At 43.8% G+C, this 20,820-nt stretch overlaps 1 protein-coding gene across 4 annotated transcripts in view; it reads right to left on the bottom strand.

Annotated features, from left to right (window-relative positions):
* CLEC16A (C-type lectin domain containing 16A) overlaps nucleotides 1–20,820 on the bottom strand; it is a 645,672-nt gene that overhangs the window by 28,027 nt on the left and 596,825 nt on the right. For all 4 annotated transcript variants that reach the window (XM_085632123.1, XM_085632125.1, XM_085632126.1 and 1 more), the window contains exon 22: nucleotides 18,124–18,279. In XM_085632123.1, coding sequence (XP_085488249.1) covers nucleotides 18,124–18,279 — 156 coding nt within the window. The remainder of the gene's footprint in view (nucleotides 1–18,123; nucleotides 18,280–20,820) is intronic.

Below are 20,820 nucleotides of genomic sequence, written 5' to 3'. Positions count from 1 at the left end.
CAAAAAGCGTCTGGCAGGTTTTGTCTCGACAGATTAATGGCTATTACGAAAAGCACATTACACTGGTTAATTAAACACTCAGTGAAACTTTTACTGAAAACCAAATGCTTGCACAGTCTCTTCCCAGGAAAGATTGAGTGCACAACCAACTAACGGTAAGTAAACAGAGAAAAGAACGGAACAATAGGTTATCATTTGTCCATCTATTCTTAACTACTCTTTTAAATACTTTCTTGAAAACAATCACTAAGAGCAGACAATGGGAACTTTGTGACCTGCCAAAAATAACACTCCAGTGAGAACTGACTTATGGTTCCATAGACTTATAAGAACACATTCCATAGATGTAATGCATAGGTATTTTATGAATTTCGTGCCGGATCTCAGTTTCATGTTTGAAACTGGCCAATCTGTCCATTTACACACGATACATATGATACTGGATAAAACAATTCCAGATTCAGAAGGAAGAGAGGCTCATCGAGTCCCTCCAGCTTATGTAGCCCCTTCGAAAAGCTATCGTTCATCTGTGGTTGTCACTTTGTTGTGCGTTTCTTGCATTACCCTTTGTCGTTTTCCCTATGTTAGCTTAATTGTGTACGTTGTAGGCCGCATTTGTTTTGCACACGCTTCAACATAACACGCTTGCCTTTGTGCCACATTGTATTTTCACACAGAACTTGCACATGTTTTCGTATATTATTCTTTTGCTGGGATTGAATCTGAGCACCCTAGACAAGGTCAAACAACAATGGCCCTTGCAATTCTCTCTGGTTGGACACTAGCAACTAGACATAACAAGAGAATGCAGCTGCTCTTTCTGAGCACACATGTCGTCATATAACTGAGAACAGGGGTCATGAAAACACACACATTGAGCGAAGGTCCCAAAGCAAGCGTGCTGCATCAGCTGAGATGTAGCACTTCCACCTATGTATCCTAAAGTACGGGGTCTGCCACTAATCCCAGAGATCTTTAATATATAATCATTTAGCTCCAGCAGAAGGGGTGTGGGGGTTAGGCTAACTGGTCATAAAATGACAGAGCTCTATATGGTATTTGGTTTGTTAACCTTGCTAATTATATTTTTGGTATGCATTTGCTTTCTAATTGTGAAGAAAATACTTAATCTTAGAGCAGGATAGATTAAATAAATTCTATAAACTTCCTTAATGTCGCTTGTTGATCTTATTGTGGACAGGTACGAGTGAGACAGCAAAAGGGTCTGTCCTGTTACCATGATCGATGAGAGGGTCGGGAGTGTTGTGTTCTGGGGTGCCAAATCTCTTGTTTCTCTGGAAAGGTTAGGACGGCAAGTGAGGCACTATAGCTAGTCTGACTTAGGCTCATAGACACTGGGGTGATATGGTGACTCAGTCCCTACATACTGATGTTCAATGATCCCAAGCATAGTTCTGTCCTGAGCAGAATCCCTGCAACATGGCGCTGCCAACGTTTTGGTCACATACTTATTTGCGGGAACCCGGAGTAGTTCTTGTGCTTGTCCACAATACCCTTGCACCTTTGACCGGAGACTTCCGTGGTGTTAGGGATTAATCCTCCACAGTTTTTAGGGATCACCTAGTTCTGTTGGTTTTCAAGCTTGAATATTAAAAGGTTAAAACCCTGTTTGTGTTACAATTTGATTCCATTCCTAATTACTTATAGCGCAACCTATTGCTATTGTGGCCAACTGTCAACCGGCAGCCAATGCACATTTGACGCAACATGGAGTCCCCAATGCGGGTTCTCCTGCTTCTTTGCAGTAGAAGCGGATGCAGCATTCTGCTTTGAAGTGTATTTATTCTTGGGTCACATTTCCAGCTGTAGATACTAACACAAACACTTTTCACGAATACATGACACCCCCGGCACCTGCTGCATACAGACTTTACGCACTTATTGAAATTCCTCGAACCTTCTGGGAAAATCAGACTTGGTTTAATGGCGTCCTTCCCCATGTCCCTGGGACAGTTCGTATGGGTCTTCTCAGTTATGAGGGGTCTACTTGGCTGGCATTAGCTGGATATACACCATACCCAAATTTAGCAATCTAAATCTTGTGCAAACCTGCGGGTTGTACAACGTTCTTGTCATCTTATACAGATGTCTGATACAATTTATTGCACATATATTATTAGCATGTCCAGCTAGACTTGGCCAGCAAGGGCAAGCCCAATAGCCTGGTTCCTCTGTTATTAGTCCTATAATTGTTCATTCAGTTATGGGCGAACGCCCTACTAATCGTGAGGAAATTGCATTTGGATTGCCCAAAAAATAGATCAACTTTACGGGACCACAAGAACAGAGGTAACAATGTGCTTACCCACTGGACTGGTGCATACAGACCTTATGCACTTATTGAAATTAGTGTACCGGCACCTGCTGCATACAGACCTTATTCACTTATTGAAATTCCTCTTACCTTCTGGATACATCAGACTTGGTTTAATGGCGTCCTTCCCCATGTCCCTGGGACAGTTCGCATGGGTCCTCTCAGTAATGAGGGGTCTACTTGGCCGGCATTAGCTGGATATACACCATACCCAAATTTAGCAATCTAAATCTTGTGCAAACCTGCGGGTTGTACAACGTTTTTGTCATCTTGTACAGATGTCTGATACAATTTATTGCACATATATTATTAGCCTGTCCAGCTAGACTTGGCCAGCAAGGGCAAGCCCAGTAGCCTGGTTCGTCTGTTATTAGTCCTGTAATTGTTCATTCAGTTATGGGCGAACGCCCTACTAATCGTGAGGAAATTGCATTTGGATTGCCCAAAAAATAGATCAACTTTACGGGACCACAAGAACAGATTTAACAATGTGCTTACCCACTGGACTGGTCCCCACTCTTGCAGACTGCAACACCTGGGGGACTATTTTTGCTACAGTCTATAATCTCTGTCATGGCACTCCCTCAATGGTCATTTTACTGAACATACTCAAACATATACAAAATGAACATGGGGCAGGTCCTGCCCTAGATTTTGGGGTGAAATTATTAGGTAATCTTCCCGTAATCTCCGAAATTATTATTTATAATGTTAAAGGTGAAGCAGCATCTCTAGCTATATGCCAGCGACTTACCGCAGTGGCAGTTGTCGATTGCGAATGTGAGTTCTTGCTAATGTATACATAGCTTCAGGACGCAATAATTTTGGAACCCGAACTTTAGTACCACCACTTGGCAAGCCTAGTGCTGACAAGGATGCCAGACCAGCCTGTGAGTTTGGGACTAATGTCAACAGCAACTAAAAGGTAAACCTGGCGGAGGTTCTCCACCCTTGGAGTCCTCTGTGAGATGGTACTATTTTCATAATCACACTAAAATCAAGACTCCAGACGTATCAGATTCCTAATACACGTTCTCCTTGTTGCTTTCAGGAATCATCTGACCAGCAGTATGACGGAGGGCGGTGATCTGAATACAGACAAGAAGAGTACGTGAAACTGAGGAGGGAGACCACACTCGTCTGACATGAAGATAAAAAAAAAAAGAGAATAAGACTCTTCAATATATAGCTCGATTTCAGGAAAAAAGTAGCAGCTTTGACTGCTAAATATGCCACAGACAGCGAGAACCCTCCTACCGAACAGGAGTTGGGTGGAAACTCTCCTCGACAGCGTGCCAGAAGGCACCATAGTATGCCGGAATCTCCAGGAATTTCTGGAAGGGAAAGCAACTAATACCTTTGTTACAGTTCAAACCGTGGATACACATGTGGCTTCTCCAGACAAGTTATATCACTTAGATATTCAAATTGAAGGTGACGCTAAACGCACCATTAAAGCAATATTCTGGGAAAACATAACTACGTCTTATGGCATCCTCTTTGCGGCGGTCGATTGGCAACAAAGATGAGGATGTGATTCTTCTTTCCCTTTTCTCACCTTGTCACCGGCGATGTCAAACAGGCTTAAGCAGCCGAATGTGCCTTTGCATTGACCCTTGTCCTTTACCGTAATCATGTGGGTTGGGATAAAGATTCTCTTTATCATATTATTCCTATTTGGTTCACCTCACATTCATAGCCATAATATCTTATTGAACGGGACGCTAAGGCGACCCTTTAAGAAATTCTTTCCCAATTGGCGTACCAGAGGGTCCGTAAAAAAAATAAAACCGCATTGGACTTTTCTAACAGTTTTTCTAGTCACAGTTTGGCTCCTGAGAGCCGAGACTGGTCTGCTTTTAGCACCCTGGGTTTTCAGATATGCTATGCACGACTTCCTATGCGCTATCAGAATAGCCCGGAATTCTTTGTGGCATTATTGTGTCGATTCTTCATGACATTGACCCAGGCGCTCCGTTCTATGTAGATGATATCTACTTCACGGACAATTAATTGAATCTACACTCGGCCAGAGTAATTCGCACAATATTGGGATTTGCTGAAAGTGGTTACAAGTTCAAATTCAAAACATCTAACATAGCTCTTTAAGTGTCCTTTTCCTAGGATATGAACTTACCCATGAGGGTAAAAGCCTTTCTCCTCTTTTTTGGGAGAAATTTGCACAATTACAAACTCCGAACACAGTTAAAAAGGTGCAGTCCCTGCTAGGAATTTGGATTTTGCCAGAATATACATACCTGAATAAGCACAGCCCATGAAACCTCTCTATATATTATTATGACCTGATTTTTCCACGTCATGCTGGACATCAGGAAACTCTGATACACTCAAATCTTTACAATCTGACTTGCTTGAAACACGCCACTTGCATAAAAATATGCATAACCCAAACTTTGTCACCTGTGTTTTATCGGATGCAATTGGATTTGCATATGGCACCTTCAACAAAGGTGAAACAGTGCTGATAAAATATAAATAGCATTTATATTCCAGAGCGGAAATGAGTTTTGCTTCCACTGAGAAAATACTGACTGGTGTTCAGATGGCCATAATTAAAGAACTCAGCAAAACCAAAGGGTATGATGGACGGAGTGTTGAACACTGCATGCACTCACCCCCAGTCAACTGATCTGGGTTTAATCCATTATCATTCTTTAGCTCACTAAGCACCCCCAGTTCAGACATGGCCATATGCAAATCAGTCTGACCCTGTGCCTCATGGGAACAGTCCAGCCCGAACTGCCAAGCCACGTCTTCCCTGGACCGGAAACAAGCATCCTGGGACCGGTTTCTGGCTAATCAGCTGTCGTCCGCCAGGCTTGCTTGAATCCAGTGGCAAAGTGAGCAAGGGACCCACGTCTGGGCATACCTTGCCAACTTAAGGTGAACAAAGCAAAACTAAAGGGGATGATGGACGGAGTGTTGAACATTGCAAGCACTCACCTCTAGTCAACTGATCTGGGTTTAATCCATCATCATTCTTTAGCTCACTCCGCCACCACAGTTCAGACATGGCCATATGCAAATCAGTCTGACCCTGTGCCTCATGGGAACAGTCCAGCCCGAACTGCCAAGCCATGGCTTCCCTGGACCGGAAACAAGCATCCTGGGACCTGTTTATGGCTAATCAGGCGTCATCAGCCAGGCTAGCTTGAATCCAGTAGCAAAGTGAGCAAGGGACTCTCGTCTGGGCATACCCTGCCAACTTAGGGCGAACAAAGCAAAACCAAAGTGGATGATGGACGGAGTGTTGAAAAATGTCATACATTCACCCCAGTACAGAGATCTGGGCCTAAATCCATCGTTTTTTTGCTCACCATGCCATTCCAGTTTGAACACAGCCATATGCAAATCAGTCTTGACCCTGTGCCTCATGGGAACAGTCCAGGCCGAACTGCCAAGCCAGGTCCTCCCTGGCCCAGATCTCTGTACTGGTGTGAATGTATGACATTGTTCTGCATTCTGTCCATCAACAGTTCTTTTTGCATTTGTCACCCCGAGTGGGACGGGTATGCTCAGACGTGAGTCCGTTGCTCTCCATAACACTGGAATCAAGCTATCCTGGCTGAAAAGGGGTGAAACCCCGAAACCGGTCCTAGGATGCTTGTTTCCAGTCCAGGGAGGACCTGGCCTGGCAGTTCGGGCTGGACTGTTCCCATGGGGCACAGGGTCAAGACTGATTTGCATATGGCTGGGTCCAAACTGGAATGGCATGGTGAGCAAAAAAACGATGGATTTAGGCCCAGATCTCTGTACTCGGGTGAATGTTTGACATTGTTCTGTATTCTGTCCATCAACAGTTCTTTGTGAAAAGAATGAACACTGACTTAAAGCAGTCCTTAATGGCTAGAGTATTATGTACTGAGCGTGGGTGGTTGAACCATATCTATGGGGTTCAACAAGCTCTTAATAACCTCACTAAAAGATCTCTGGGTGGGAGGACCCGTACAAGGTGCTTTTCGACATCAAGATGTATGTTTCAGAGCATCAGTCGACTCCGCATTAGTCGTTGGCATTGTGATTGACGGAATAAAGTCATGGCATCTACTTAGACGCCACCCCTGTGCGCTGACGTCAGTTCTTTAAACGACATTCCACGCCAGAAGCTCAGAGCCATGCAAGACACTGACCATTGGTGCACACAACTGAGGCCCTGAAAGGGAGTCCCTTACTCTAGAAGTCAGTTTGCAGAACGGGAAGGATGGGTGGGGCGGTAAGGAATTCATAACTAATTTACGTTACCGAAGGTGAGTAACTTCTTCATCTGAAAGAGACTATTAGTTATGGATTTCTTACCTTAGAATACATACCCCAGGGTCTGCGAACTAAGGGGATCATTACAATAGCGGTGAACCCGCCACCAGCAGCCTGTGGGTGGCAGGTTCACCGCAATCGTGCAGCCATTCTCCGCCTGCCAGATTTTGATGGCGGGTGGAGTGCCGGCAGACGGTAAGACCGCCTGCCATGGGTCCGACACAGGTAATCGTTACGATTGCCTGTCGGACCCAGCCAGAATCCATAAACAGGTGGCGGTGCCTAGCAGGCACTGCCCGCCAGATTAGGATGCTGCAATCGTCAAGCCTTTGAATGGCGGTTCCTCCGCCATTCAAAGATTAGTGAAGATTGACTTTGGGGGCCCGTTGCGGGCCCCCCTTGTGCAGGGGCACTTTTGTTTTGTGCTTGGGGGGCATTTGCCTGCACAAGATGGCAGGCAGCACGCGGTGCCTGCCACATAGTGCAGGGAAAACCAAAACGTGAACTTTTAACCCCTTTGCTGCAAGGACTCCTCCCCCCCCCCCCGTGCTAAGCCTTTTTGGCTAGTTGGAGTAGTTCGGGCTTAGGCCCCTGTACCTTTTTGACCACATACGGTATCCACGCTAAATTTGGGTCCTTTTCTTCCAACATCATGGGGATCCTAAAGGTACCCAGGGTTTGTGCATTCCCCTGGAGGGGAGCCAGAAATTAGCCAAAATACAGCTAGATTTGGTTTTTGGGGAAAAAAATTGGGAAAAAGTGCTGCAAATGAAAGCGTCTTTTTTTCCCTGCAAATGGTATCCTCAAAGGGTTTGTGGGGCTGCAATCACAATTTTCCCATCTTTCAGGGACTGACAGACTTTTGTCAGAAAAGCAACATTTTGTGCATAGTTTTGGCCTTTTACTGGGACATAGCCTATTTGTGCTATTGTTGTCCTTTCAACCTTCTTCCAGTTAATGGTAGAAATGGGTATGAAAGCAATAATGGATCCTGAAAAGCTATACATTTTTTAAAAGAAGACGAAATTCTGAATTCAGCAAGGGGTCATTGGTGTAGATCCTTCAAGGTTTCTCTAGAGAAACTAACAGTTGAAAATAGGAGAAATTGACAATGAGTTGATAAAAACAGCCATTTGTGCCAACGCTTTCACCTGTAAATTCTTCTAATTATGACAGATGTTTGAAAGCAATGTACTGTTACATCCGCTGGGCCTTTCTGGTTGTGGGGATATCCAGGACTTGTACGTTCACCAAGATCCCGACAAACCCAGAGCCATAACTGAGCAGCGTCTCGCAATGTTTTATTATGTACCGGGTATATAGCAATTAATTTGGGAAACTATATATAGTGAAAAATCGAGATGAAAGACACACATTTGTGAAATTGGAACAAAATATAGAGTTTAGAAACAGTAGCAAATTGCACATTTCCGAAATTGTGGGTACCCATACTAGCATGAGAATTATAGGACATTTTTCAAAGTAACTTCTTTTTTACACATTGTTTTTCATTTGGAAGGCAGAAATGCATTGAAAGTCAATAGGTAATAACAGTTGCTCTACAATACTATGTTACCCTAAGTCTCCCGATAAAAATGGTACCTCACTTGTGTGGGTAGGCCTAGTGCTCGTGACCGGAAACGGCTCAAAACAACTTAATTTTTACAAAGAAAACTTTCCACGGAAATTGTTTTCCTATCTCACCCATGTCGATGAGGACGTCACAATAGCATGGCTCCGCTAGCGACTCCGTATGACGTCACTGGAGCCATAAGAAGACCTCGTCGGCGTGCTGACTTCGGTTCCCTTTTTTCCACGCTGTTGACATGTAACTTTTTTTTCTGGGACTCTACATTCTTCTTACTCCCTTGGTGTAGCAGTGCGATGGCTACTACAAAGAACTCGGGTTTCAAGCTTTGCAGAGAGTGTGGGGGCCATATGTCCATCATGGATCCCCACGACGATTGTCTCTGGTGTCTATCTTCCGACCACGACGTTGAAGGATGTTCGTGCTGTCGGAAGATGAATACAAAGGCACTGAAGGAACGTGAGGCACGTCGGATCAAGGAGCCGTTTCTGCAGGCGTCATTCACCTTCGACATCTGGACGTAAATCTCGCCACCGGCGGTCTAAGTCACGGTGCCTCCCTTCTTCGTCACCTCCCACTGAACCCCCAACTCTTCTGTTGAAGTGCCGAGGCATGAGCTCGCCTCACGTCTCCCCACCTATCCTGGCACGTCTTTGATCCAGATGAGACAATATTCTCAATCTCTTCTTTCTGTTCTTGGGTCATAACCTCCCTCTGGAGTGCCCTCGGGCTCCATGGAAGTGCATGAGGCCGTGCCTGTGACTCCGCTGAGGGGTTCTGTCTCAGCTTAGGTGGGCCTCTTGTGTCTGACACCTCAGTGGCGCCACAGCACAGCACATCACGTTTCCCACCTTCGGCTCCCGCTTTTGGTCTACTAACTCCAATGTCAGCGTCGGGCTCTTGTCTACCAGCTTTTATGGAGGTGCAGTCGACGTTGAGGCGTCGCCTTCTTGGCATCAGCTGACTTCGGTTACGGCGTCAGTTGAGTCGCCGATGGAGCCGACTGTCTCAGACTCCCTTCCTCTGCTTTTTCCTTTTGAGGACCATAATTGTGGAAGTACTACAGAAGGTGTGGTGTGTCCTCTTCCAATTCCGGACATGGTACCAGTCCCTATAAACTTTAGCTGGTTACATGACTTGGGTGACGCCAGTGGCTTAGAATCTTCGCCAGCCTCCTCCTGGTTTGGCTACGCATGCGAGTTTCGCACTAGAGGACATGGTCAATCGAGTTTCTGTTGCCCTGGATTTGCACATTCCTTTGGTGGAAATGTCAACAGACCACTTAATTGGTGTTCTACACACTGCCCAGTCAAATGCTGAGCCTGTACTTTCTTATGGTGACTGTCTTTTTGATATCCTGTTGGGTGCTTGAGCTAAACCTAAAATAGGGATCCCCGTGCATCACTCCATTCCTCACAGACATCACCCAGCACCGAAGGATCCCTCCTGCCTCCTTAGACATCCCTCTACAAAAAGCGTTGTGGTTCTGGCTGCTTTAGCCACGCAAAATAATACTTTTCTTTCCCCTGTCCCTCCAGAAAGGGAGGCCAGGAAATTTGACGTTTGTGGTAGGGATATTTTCTCTTCTTCTAGCAATGCTCTGCGCTCTCTGAACACGTATTTTGTGCTCGCCCGTTTCTCCCATGCCTTGTGGGAGTTAGCGGCAGGACAGCCCAGCACCATGTGACTCTGGGCAATAGCTCGCCTAATCTTCCTGAGGGCCCCCAGTGCCTTGACGCCTTTGCGTAATTGTTTGCGCATTACAAATACTGGATTTATGCCTTGGAGGCATTTTTTTTTATCTACTTAGGCACTTAGTACCCCTTATAGAGACTTCGCCTTCTTATTTTCTCTGCTGTTATGTCCATGGGCTATGCTGGTGCTGCAGGCATGCAACCTCTTTAGCCTGTTTTGCATTCATGTCCATATTCTACCCTTTTTAGTGTGGCCCTTCTCTTAGCTTTGTTTTCCTCTCTGGAACGCATGGATTTCTCTTGCTGTTTCCAGCAGTCTGGTATTCTTGTGCCTGTTTTATACATATCTGTGATTGCACCCGTGGGGCAGCTGTGGTGTCTGCTGTTCTTTTCAGTCCTCATCACCTGTGACGCAGGTCCCCTTGATTGTTTGGATCCTCGTCTGGTGTCCTTATTTCACAAGAGACAGGGTTTCCCTTTCTTTCCTGTATCTTTCCTTCATCCACCCCCACCTTCATGACTCACTTTTTCAATGAGAGAGGTTACTTTTAACCCCACTTCTAGGTGGAGATATTGCATTACTTTTTTGGGGGGCATATCCCATCTTTTCTTACATTTCCATGAAGCATTGGTCAGGTTTCTTACCCATTTCTCCTGCTTCTGTAAGTTGGACAATGGGTGATTGTCATAATCAGCTAACTGATTCCCTTAGTTTTCACAAGCCCTTCATTTCACCCTGGTGGTGGTCGTCTTCTTCTTCATGGTGGACTCTCCACATGCTGGTTATTCTTTGCTTCACCTGCTACTGCCTTCTGGTATTCTTCCTCAGTCGGTAGAGATGGTGCTTGGACGGTTGCCCTTGTTTTCCTGTAGTGGGCGATGCCTTCCGTTTCCTACTTCTATGTGGTATTGTGTTTCAGTTTCCCAGCTTGTCTTTCTGTCTCCACCTCAGTTACTATCGCAACCTCTGCTTTACAATGGTAGGATGTATTTTCTCAGTACTTGCTTGTTTGCCCCTGTTCTTGGAGTGCTACTCATTTTTCCACTTCTCGTCCACCCACCCACTGGCAGAGGATGTGGGTTACCTTCTTCGGAGTGGATATACTTTTGATGTACCCTGTATGACTTGTGTGTTTACAGGAATTTATGTTTTTTATATGCAGAATTATCCTTGTATACATTTATATTTGGATGTCTCTGCATGATTATGCCTATCACTTGTAGATGTCTTGTACTTCAGGTATATCTATGAGTGCATTTGCACCTATGGTGGTCTGGCTTTCTATACGGTGTACATTGCTGCGTTTTACCTACACCTTATTGGTGTCCTGGTTCAACCTTCTTGGTTGCCCTTGTCGGTTTCCTTTCCTTTTCTTTTTGAAATCGGCTTCTCAGGTTAGTTTCCTTGACCATAGGTGGGCGCAATTATTCGTTGTATGTGTTTGCTGCAGCTGAACTCGCTGTTTATGCTCCTTCCATTGGGTTGACCCTAAACTCCCTTTTTATTCCCCGATCATAGGTTGCATCCCTTTATTGGGTCTGCCTCTTTTACTGGTTCTATACCGTGTTTCTCACGGTATTGTTGCTTTCTCCACCCTATAGACTTTCCACAGTCCTTCTTGGAGATCAGTCCTTCGGAAATCATCTTGCTTAACCTTCATTTTTCTGATAGTTTGGTCCCTTCTATCTTTTGGCCTGGCTTCTCTTATTTGGGGATCTTTGATGAGGTTGGTTTTCAGCCCATCCTTCGAGGATGGTGTTGCTTGGGTATCTGATACTAAGATAAGTAATCTGTGGCAAGATGTTGGTATCAGTTGGACAAGTTACTTACCTTTGGTATCGCCTTATGTGGTAGAGACAGGATCTAGTTGCAGATTCCTCATCGACCCACCCATACTCCCTGCTCTATGAACTAAGGGCCCTGTGATCTCCCAGATCCCCTCTTTGAATTCTACTGCAGTTCTTTCTATCTTCACTTGTTGATACAAGATGTTTCCCTTCCTGGTGTACAGTTTCCTGAGACTGCTTCTCTAAGTGGCTCCGTATTGATGGCGTTGAAACGGTCACAAAGAAACGGACGTCAGCACATTGAGAGAGGGCTTATATGGACTCCGTTGACATCACATTCCATAACGATGATGCTGCGGAGTTGCTCGACACCCTCTACTGATGCACAGAGGTACTACTGCGAAAATTTCCAGATCCAGTCTGGTGCCTGGGGAGGAATTTTAAAATAAGGAATCTGCGGCTAGAACCGGTCTCTACCAGATAAGGCATCACCGAAGGTAAGTAACTAGCCTACAGGGACGAAGGTATGCTCAATACTTGTAATTCGCTTGCCTGCCTTGCTTATGTGATAGCGATTACCAAAATTGTCTTCAATGTCGGTAAATGCAAGACAACTGTACAATGGTTGAAATGGAGAACATGCTAAGAAAGTAAGAACTAAATTGAGATCCCTTGTGGGATAATAAAAGGAGTAGGAGAATATTTATTGGTGAGACAATTTAGGCATCTCATAACAATGGGAGATTTACAGAAGGATGGTTGATCTCTTAGACATAGGAAAGATGATAAGGCTCACAAATGACCTTTATCAATAGCTACTGCGCAGCCCTCCTGGGCCAGCGATGGCAAAAGGGAGAATGTCAGCCATGTGAGCTTGAAGAGAATCTATGGATTTGTCTGTACACAATTTAACAAATCTATTGAATCTGCAGGCCTGTAGGTGAAAGCTCTGGAGACTGAGATGTAGAGCCGGCTGCTGTGACTAGAGGTCTACCCTGTGAAGGAGACCGAGTGGAGGGCACAGGGAGAGGTGAATGAGGTGTGCATACCAAACCCTTTTTGACCAGTATGGGGTGATTAGGATTACTAGTGCCTAGTTGAGGCAAATGTTCCTCTAGATACGAGGGATCAAGTGTATGGGAGGAAAGGCATAAAGAAGGGAAAGTTACACTTCAAGCAAAGCACATCCCCCCTGCATCAGATACTGGAGGGTACAGAATTTCAGCTGTGAGTGTTCCCTTGAGTGGTAAATAAGTCTATCTGAGGACTCCGCCACTGTTGGAAAATGTTGTGTATTACCTCTGGATGGAGACTACATTTGCGATAAGCAAGATGACACTAGCGGAGATTGTTTGAGTGTACGTTGAGAACTCTGGACAGGTGATTTGCCACTATGCAAATCTGATGGTCCTTAGCCCAGGAACAGAAACCTAGGGCTTCTCGGCAGAGAAGATTCAACCTCACTCCTCCCTGCTTGTTGACATAAGTCATCATCGTATTGTCTGTCAATATCTGGACAGACTGACCACGAAGGGAAGGGAAGAAGGCCCTGAAAGCGAGACATATCACACATAATTTGAGCTGACTGATGTGTAAAATCGGTTCTTCTGGAGACCAGAAGCTTCTGATCTCCAATTCAGGCAGATGAGCTTCCCACCCTAGAGTGGATGCATCTGTGATTACTGTTGCAACCTGAAGGAAGCGGGTGAGACAGCTTCCTCTGAGAACGGTTGCTGTTCACACTCCACCATTGCAAATCCGCTGCAGTTTTGATGGAGATTTTGATACCAGATTGGAGATCTTCATTGTGTTGGAACTGGTGCCTGCAGAGGTACAACTGGAGGGTTCTCTTGTGTTAGAGTGCAATAGAGGCCAGCAGACCGAGCAGGAGTAAGACCGTCAGGTCTGGAATGATGGCTCCATTCTGAAACATCTGAAACATAGCCTGAATATCTGAAGTCTTTGAGAAGCAGTGAAGGCTTTACTCGGTGGGGGGTCCAGTACAGCCCTTATTATTAGGATGTACTGAGAGGGCACCTGAGATCATCATAAAGATTAGCTGCATCAGTTACAAGACTCTCTTAAACAAGACCCCTGTTTATCTAGCTAACAAACTAAATATATCTGGAGGTCAATGCCAGATGAGAATCTCTGTAATCATCAGATTAGAGACTAAACATTGCAGGAAGAAGCAAACAAGCCATCCTACACTCCCATGATCTGGGAGAACATCCCTTCTGGCATCAGAACAGCACAAACCCTCGTTCAATTCAGGAAGCAACGAAAAAAACACACCCTCTACCAGGAAGACTTTCTTAAGCTGTGTTTTCATACTTCCACTAGCTATATGTACCCCCTCTGTTCCATTCCCCCTTATATGTCACCACTGCAGCATGTTTCACTGTACAGCACTCCATTGTGAGCCAGCTATATTCACGCTTTAGAATTACCAAAACTTATAAATATACGTTGCGATCTACAACCTCAATAGGATTGTAGTAGATTGCCAACGTAATAAACCTAACAAAGCTCTTAAATGATTTCAGCTATCAAATCTTGCCAAGTAAATATATAATTAAACATAATTTCCTGTACGAAAAAAAAACATGAAATAGAAATCAGGGGTAGGAAAGCACAAAATAAAAAAACACAAATCATAAATCCATTGCTTAGGGAGAGACTGAACCCAGGCTCCAAGATGCCAAGCGCCTCAACTAGACACTTCTAGATATGGCATAAAAATAAAATGTCTTCAACTTCATGTTACCAAGAACAACATTTATGGAGTAAGAGGGGTAGCTGCTACTATCCCTTTGAAACCCATGGAAAAGTGGCGGCTCCTTCGCTATGGAGGCGGAGTGTCACCCCCCCACAATCCCCCCAAGTACCAGGCAGCAGACAAACAGGAAAAATAAAATGATAATAAAACCATTTTATTATCATTTTAGTTATCTTTCTGCTACAGGCAGCCAAGTCTGAGGAGTGCAGGGTGAGGAGGAGTGCACACTGTAAAGAGCGCATGACAGTTTGGCCGGCTGTCTAAGGCTGGCCACACCGCCATGCACACTTTGATCTCTCTCCATCTGAGCTGTGCTTTACAGCTGGGTGGAGTAGAGGCACAGGCTCCTAAGGCCATGAGAGCAGTGCCTTAATTGGCGTCTAGGAACCTGCACTGTGTACAGGGACCACTAGCAAAAAAATCCCAAGTCAGCAACCAGCAGCGGGTGTTTTTTTCAATTATATCCCCCATATCTCCCCCCTTCCCCCCACTTGTTAACAAAGGGAGCCGCTACTACCATGGAAGTGCCCTTGTGATCCCTGGATCGTAAGGTTGGAAGGACAGTGGCAGCACTAATAATCTCTTCTATAAAAAACAAAAAATAAATTGGTGTTATGCTTCCACCATTGCTTGATGCATTATAACCAGGAAAGTTACAGTTATCCACTGCCCACAATAAGGATAATCTTGGTGTACACATCCAGGTCACAGGATAGGTCCAGGACCTCACATACCCAGGGTGAGGCCTAGGTCTCTTCTCACACACTATAAAAGGATGGAGCAAGGATCAAAATATAATTAAGATAGATTTATTTTTTCTTTCTCTTTCTCACTCTCTGTAATGCATGAGAATTCTTAAAACTCTTAAATCTACCCATGCATAGGAGTACCTCTACTGGTGTAGATTTATGAGTTTTTTCTATTTGAATTGAACCCCTTGAGTTAAGTGGCCTCCTTGTTGTATTTTTCAGTTTCCAGCACAGTGATAATGTAGCTGCATTTTGAACATGTTCTCCTGAAGGTTTTAAGGCTGGGCGCTATCTAATGTGGGTGCCAGAGTTGATTGTTTTCTTTACGCTGAAGAGTTATTCCATGTGATGAGGGTGGGATTTGGAAGACAGTGGCATTCAGTTTGAACCGGTTGTCTTCAACAAGACATTTGATGACAATTTTCTTTAGTGGACTCAGGGAGTTCTCATGGATTTCTTATATCCAAATATTTCTGAAACCTGCAATCAATAATACAATACCAGCTCTATTTGTTTCTTGCGCACCTCAACAGGTTTGCCTTACTCACTTGTACTATCTTACAGCATCTCAAGGGGGTTTAAACCCCTTAGTCATATGTTTCTGCCAAATCCCATGACGGTGTCTGTTGATTATGCGTGGGGGTGTGAAGGCAACGTGGGGGGATATGCTTTAGTGTCAAACGTATTTCAGCTGAAGTGATGATTTTATATCAAAACCGGAGGCTAGCATAAGGAATTAATTTAGTGGCACTCCAGTCGCAAAAAAAAAGCGTTAAGAAAAGAACTGCTCTCCCTTAAAAGACCCCCACATTTAAATGTATTTGCTGCTCCCCGACATCACGAGTCTTCTCGGTCTTCATACCCAGATATTCTGGAAAAGTCAATTAAACTCGCATTGCAGCCTGAATGCAAGCATTCAAGATTACCGATTTTTTGGGTGACAGTTTCACTTAGCACTGGGGTAATGGGTGGTATGGTTTTCTTGTCCTAGTCATACCTGGTATTGCAACCCCCAAAACTACCTGATACCACTGCACCATTGTGGATGTTCAGAGGGCGGAGGGCGGTTTGTTCAAACACATAACATATTTTAAAAAATGGGCCCTTTTGTGAATCACCGTCAATGTACACTTTGCCAAATGTACCCTGCTTTGGACTTCCAATACAATACCTGTATTGGATGAGTGAAATACATTTACAGCTTAGTTTGAACCTTGAATGGATTTTTATATCTTCGACTATCGGGTGGGCTAGCAGGGGAATACAGAAAGAGGACAAGAAGTAATATCACTATATCAGAACAAACCGGACCATAATTATTCTCCAATCAAAAATGGACCTGCAAAGCTATTATGTGTGGTGTCCGAAAACACAAGTCTCTCTGATTACACTTTAAGATGATGGAGAAATTACTTTCTATTAAATGCTCTGCAAACCATGGGAATCTAAAAAAAGCTCGAAGTATTATAAAAATGTTAATTTTTCTATGTGAAAACTACTTTACTGTGTATCAAACAAATGTCTGTCACTTTCAAAAGCTATGTTAAAAAATATCCAATATCTAATTTGACACATCTGATTATAATGCAAATGCTGTGATTATCAATGTCTACCCTGCCTGCAATCTGAAAATACCTGGGTAATTCCCAATCAGGTCTGATTTAAGTGCTTTATAGATTTAATTTGTTTCTTGTATATCTCAGATGTCCAAAATACATATACTTTTTAATACTCTCAGCAGAGATTCAACCACTTTGAGTTTATTAAAAACTGGGCTGTACATCAGTATCTACAGGCAATTTATCAGATGTCTGGTTCTGCTTTTTAGCACACTTGGGGCCAGATTTACGACAACGGGAGATCGGCCGCAAAACATTCGCAGTTGAAGTAGGTGGTAAACCACTCGCAAACAGGAAGGGGTCCCCAAGGGACCCTTCCCCTTTGAGAGTGTGAGAAAATATTTTTTTTTAAGCAGGCACTGCCTGACCTTAAAAAATGAAACTGAAAAGTTTCATTTTTCTTTTTTAAAAGCAACCCGTTTTCAAAGGAAAACGGGCTGCATTAAAAAAAAAAAACTGCTTTATTTTAAAAGCAGTCCCAGACAAGGTGGTCTGCAGACCCCAGCAAATTGCACTTACCTCATGAATATTGACGATGCATGCAATTTGCGACCCCATGGGGAATCGCAAACTGTTGTACATTGCATTTTGCTCGTCCCAAAGTGACGCAATTTGCGAGTCGTTAAATGCAAGCATCCGTCATCTCGCCCTTCGATTTTTAAGTAATTTCCCCAAGATGACAGGCGACCTCTGAAGCAACTCTCACCTCCATCCAGTATGGTTCCTCTTAAGCCACTCACTGGAAATTCCCTGCTTTTCTGGTCTATCTACTTTGACCTGTACCTTTGTTGTACACGCCCCATTCTACATCACTACGTTGCTTTGTAGCCGATTGAGGCTTTGTAAACACTCATGGAAAACTACCAACCAGTTTCGCTTTGATATTAGAAGCGGTAGCTTCTCCTGTGGCTGAATATTTTCTGCTTGCCTGGCTACTCAGGATAAGTCGCCCAATACAGTGTTTTTACACATCCCATCTTCAATGGGCTCAAGAAAGTGACATCGATCTCCAGACACCATGGATGTCTCTAGGTTTTCTGTGCCGAAAATGAAAACGACTAACCATAATACATCTATGTGGGCAAACAAAGCAGGTACGACGAATTTTTGTTCTTAGCCTGCCATAAACAATAAAAACATGAAGAATGAATAAAGTGTCATTCCAGTGCAAAAAAAGCCCCCCCCCAAAAAAAAATCAAAAAAAGGAGAAAAGGCGTGTGAACTACCACAGTTTAATATGCAGTGGTCGATGGCGCAGGCTGTGTTTTGTGAGCATGGTAAGTATCATTTTAATACCTGATGGGCTCTGAACTACGGACGGAGTTGAAGTTGTGCTGGCTGTAACAGAATCACAACGCCCGGTGCTGCCACTGGAGCTGCCGCTGGAAGGAGGGGATGGTGAGGAGGCTGGTGATGGACTATGCTGGTTTATGCACTGGGCGACTGCAAAGCCTGCGAATAAATACAACAAACGTTACTTCTATTATACGTCTGCTCGAATCTAGAAATGCAGTTTCAGAATAGTGCATTATAAACGGTCAGGCCTAGGCCACCCCAATTGCTGCACTACATGAATATATTTCAGGCCAATTGCCCTGCAGCTCTGCAGCCTACACACACACACTCAACTAGTTAACATATGTAAAAGATAATTTCAGACATAATGTGAAATGTCACAAATTAGACGGGGGAGGGGGGGGGGGGGTTGGGAAATTCCCAGAGCACTTTTGAAAGCTTAACGTTGATGAGATAACAAGCATTTAACCTTTCACCACAGAAAAACAACCCAGTGAAGAAGCAAGGTTTGGAGGTTTGTAACTTTATGGAAACAGACGGACAATGTTTCATTATATTCCTTCAGAGTGAACAATGGCACAGTGTTTTACAGTGAAAAACAATCATTTCGCAGCTGACCAAAGACTATGACATCTCCAGAATGAAATCAGTTGACCCCTGATTTAGATTCAAGTGCTCCAAACACGTTAGTCAGAGCAACCTGCTACAGTTTGGGACATCAATGTCCTTTTACATAACCTTTGTTTAGAACGAAAACTCAAACATACGCAAGCGTGATGCATATGTTTATACACTCAATGAGAAAACTCATTAATAGCTTAAAATAACAAGCATTGGCATAGCCAATAGGTCTCGCCTTTGGGACCTTATAAGTGTTTAGCCATGCAACAGTTGCATAACTAAATACTTATAAGGTCCCAAAAGCAAGACCTATTGGCTATGCCAAGCGGCCGTGAAAGTAATCGCGGTCGCGCGCGCCCACGCACATGCACTGTAGCTCTAGGCTGGCCTGGTAGCACTTTTTGGAGCCCTCTCAAAAAGTCTCGCCAGACCAGCGCATGCGCTGGGTCAGGTGAGACCTAAAAACTATTCTTGCTTCTGATTTCAACAGATAAACATGGCACCATGAACCGTATCACAATGCACACGGGTATAGAGCGGCACCATACTTTAGTTCTTTTATCTTACTACTAATTACAACAAAAAAAAACAACAACATAAGTACCATGGATAATTAATAGGCATGCGTAATCGCAGTTTTAAGAGAAAACTATACCAAGAAGTGCACATTTCAAATAATATTGATTGTCACCAGTTGAGCAGCATATAATTCGGTCTATGAAAAGGGGACAACTCTTTGCAGCTATACCACCAAATGCCATCAAAGGAGCTAGGCGGGGGGGGCGGCTAGCAACTGGAGAAGACGGCAGCGGGTTTCCTGACTCTGCGGGGACAGCGGTGTCTATCGGCGGACCTAACGAGGCAACCAGCTCCCATGCGGACTTCAAATTGAGGGTTTGATTGCGTGAAGAGAAGCGGCATGCATTGAGGCGATTTGCTTTCTTCTGAACTTCCTGTGGGCTGCATTTTCTTCATTGCACGATGTGGATTGGCTCCGTCATTTATGTGGCCACCATTTTGTTTTTCGCGCTGTAGAGATTCTCTGCATGACGCCTCAGGAAACGCGCATCTGCAGTTCTTTATTGACGGTTTTTGCTCTGCTTTAGTTTTTGCAGTTTTAAAGGCTCCAATTTCTAGCCATATTCGGCTTGTTGATAAAGCCATACAATTAGAAAATAGGTAGTAGCGTCCCTAAACATAGGGAAGAACGGCACACCAAACTGCATATGAGTAGTCGCTAATATAAATCAATTTGAGGCGTTAACAATATAAAAAAGGAAATTGTAATGGTGGGGTGCTCAGGGCTTCAGTTAATGTCCACTACCTGGGGACATCATCCATATGTACAAGACATACAAATATTAATTTTTACAAAATTTGAAGACTAAAATAGCACTCCCACAATATGTGAGGGTTAAGTACCCTCCTGATACAGGTTATCAGTTCACGTTCAGGTCATATATGCCTGTCCTATTGCCAAAAACATGAGAAAAAAAAGGAATTTCCTCAATTCCTTAAGGTGTTTTAAGATATCACGTGAAAAATCCAGGACCCTTTGGATATTAGATGTTGTTCATCTTTCCTTTATTGATGCAGAGTGGTAAACTCCAAATACACGGACCAGCCGACACGTGTTTCGTCTTTACAAAAGACTTTTTCAAGGCTGGAAAAAGTAATGATAAAAACTAAATACATCCAATTCTTATACACAATTTAAAACTTGGTAAAATAATCATTTATACAAAAAATCTTAGAATAATCACCCAAATTGGTGATAGTCCGAAAAAGAGACGTGAATAAGAAAAGAACCAAACTTCCCAAAAGTCCAGTAATTAATTAATTGAGTAATTTTTTATTTTTTATTTTTAGTCAAGGAATGAACAAGTGAACCACTAATGTCACCCAAAGCCAATAAGTGTAGTGGGTGATTAATGATAAAAGCCAAAGATGATAGACATGCGTCCATTCCAATGAGAGTTTAAATTAACAAATATTAAAGGTTAAGTATATCAACCCACCAATAAATTCAATACGGTAGTTGATGGTATGTCCAGCTCTGTAATTCTTAAATTGAGA

The sequence above is a fragment of the Triturus cristatus genome, chromosome 10, assembly GCF_964204655.1.
Source record: "Triturus cristatus chromosome 10, aTriCri1.1, whole genome shotgun sequence".
Classification (NCBI taxonomy): domain Eukaryota; kingdom Metazoa; phylum Chordata; class Amphibia; order Caudata; family Salamandridae; genus Triturus; species Triturus cristatus.
The sequence above is the reverse complement of the archived record's forward strand: the minus strand, read 5'-3'. Positions and strand labels throughout refer to the sequence as shown.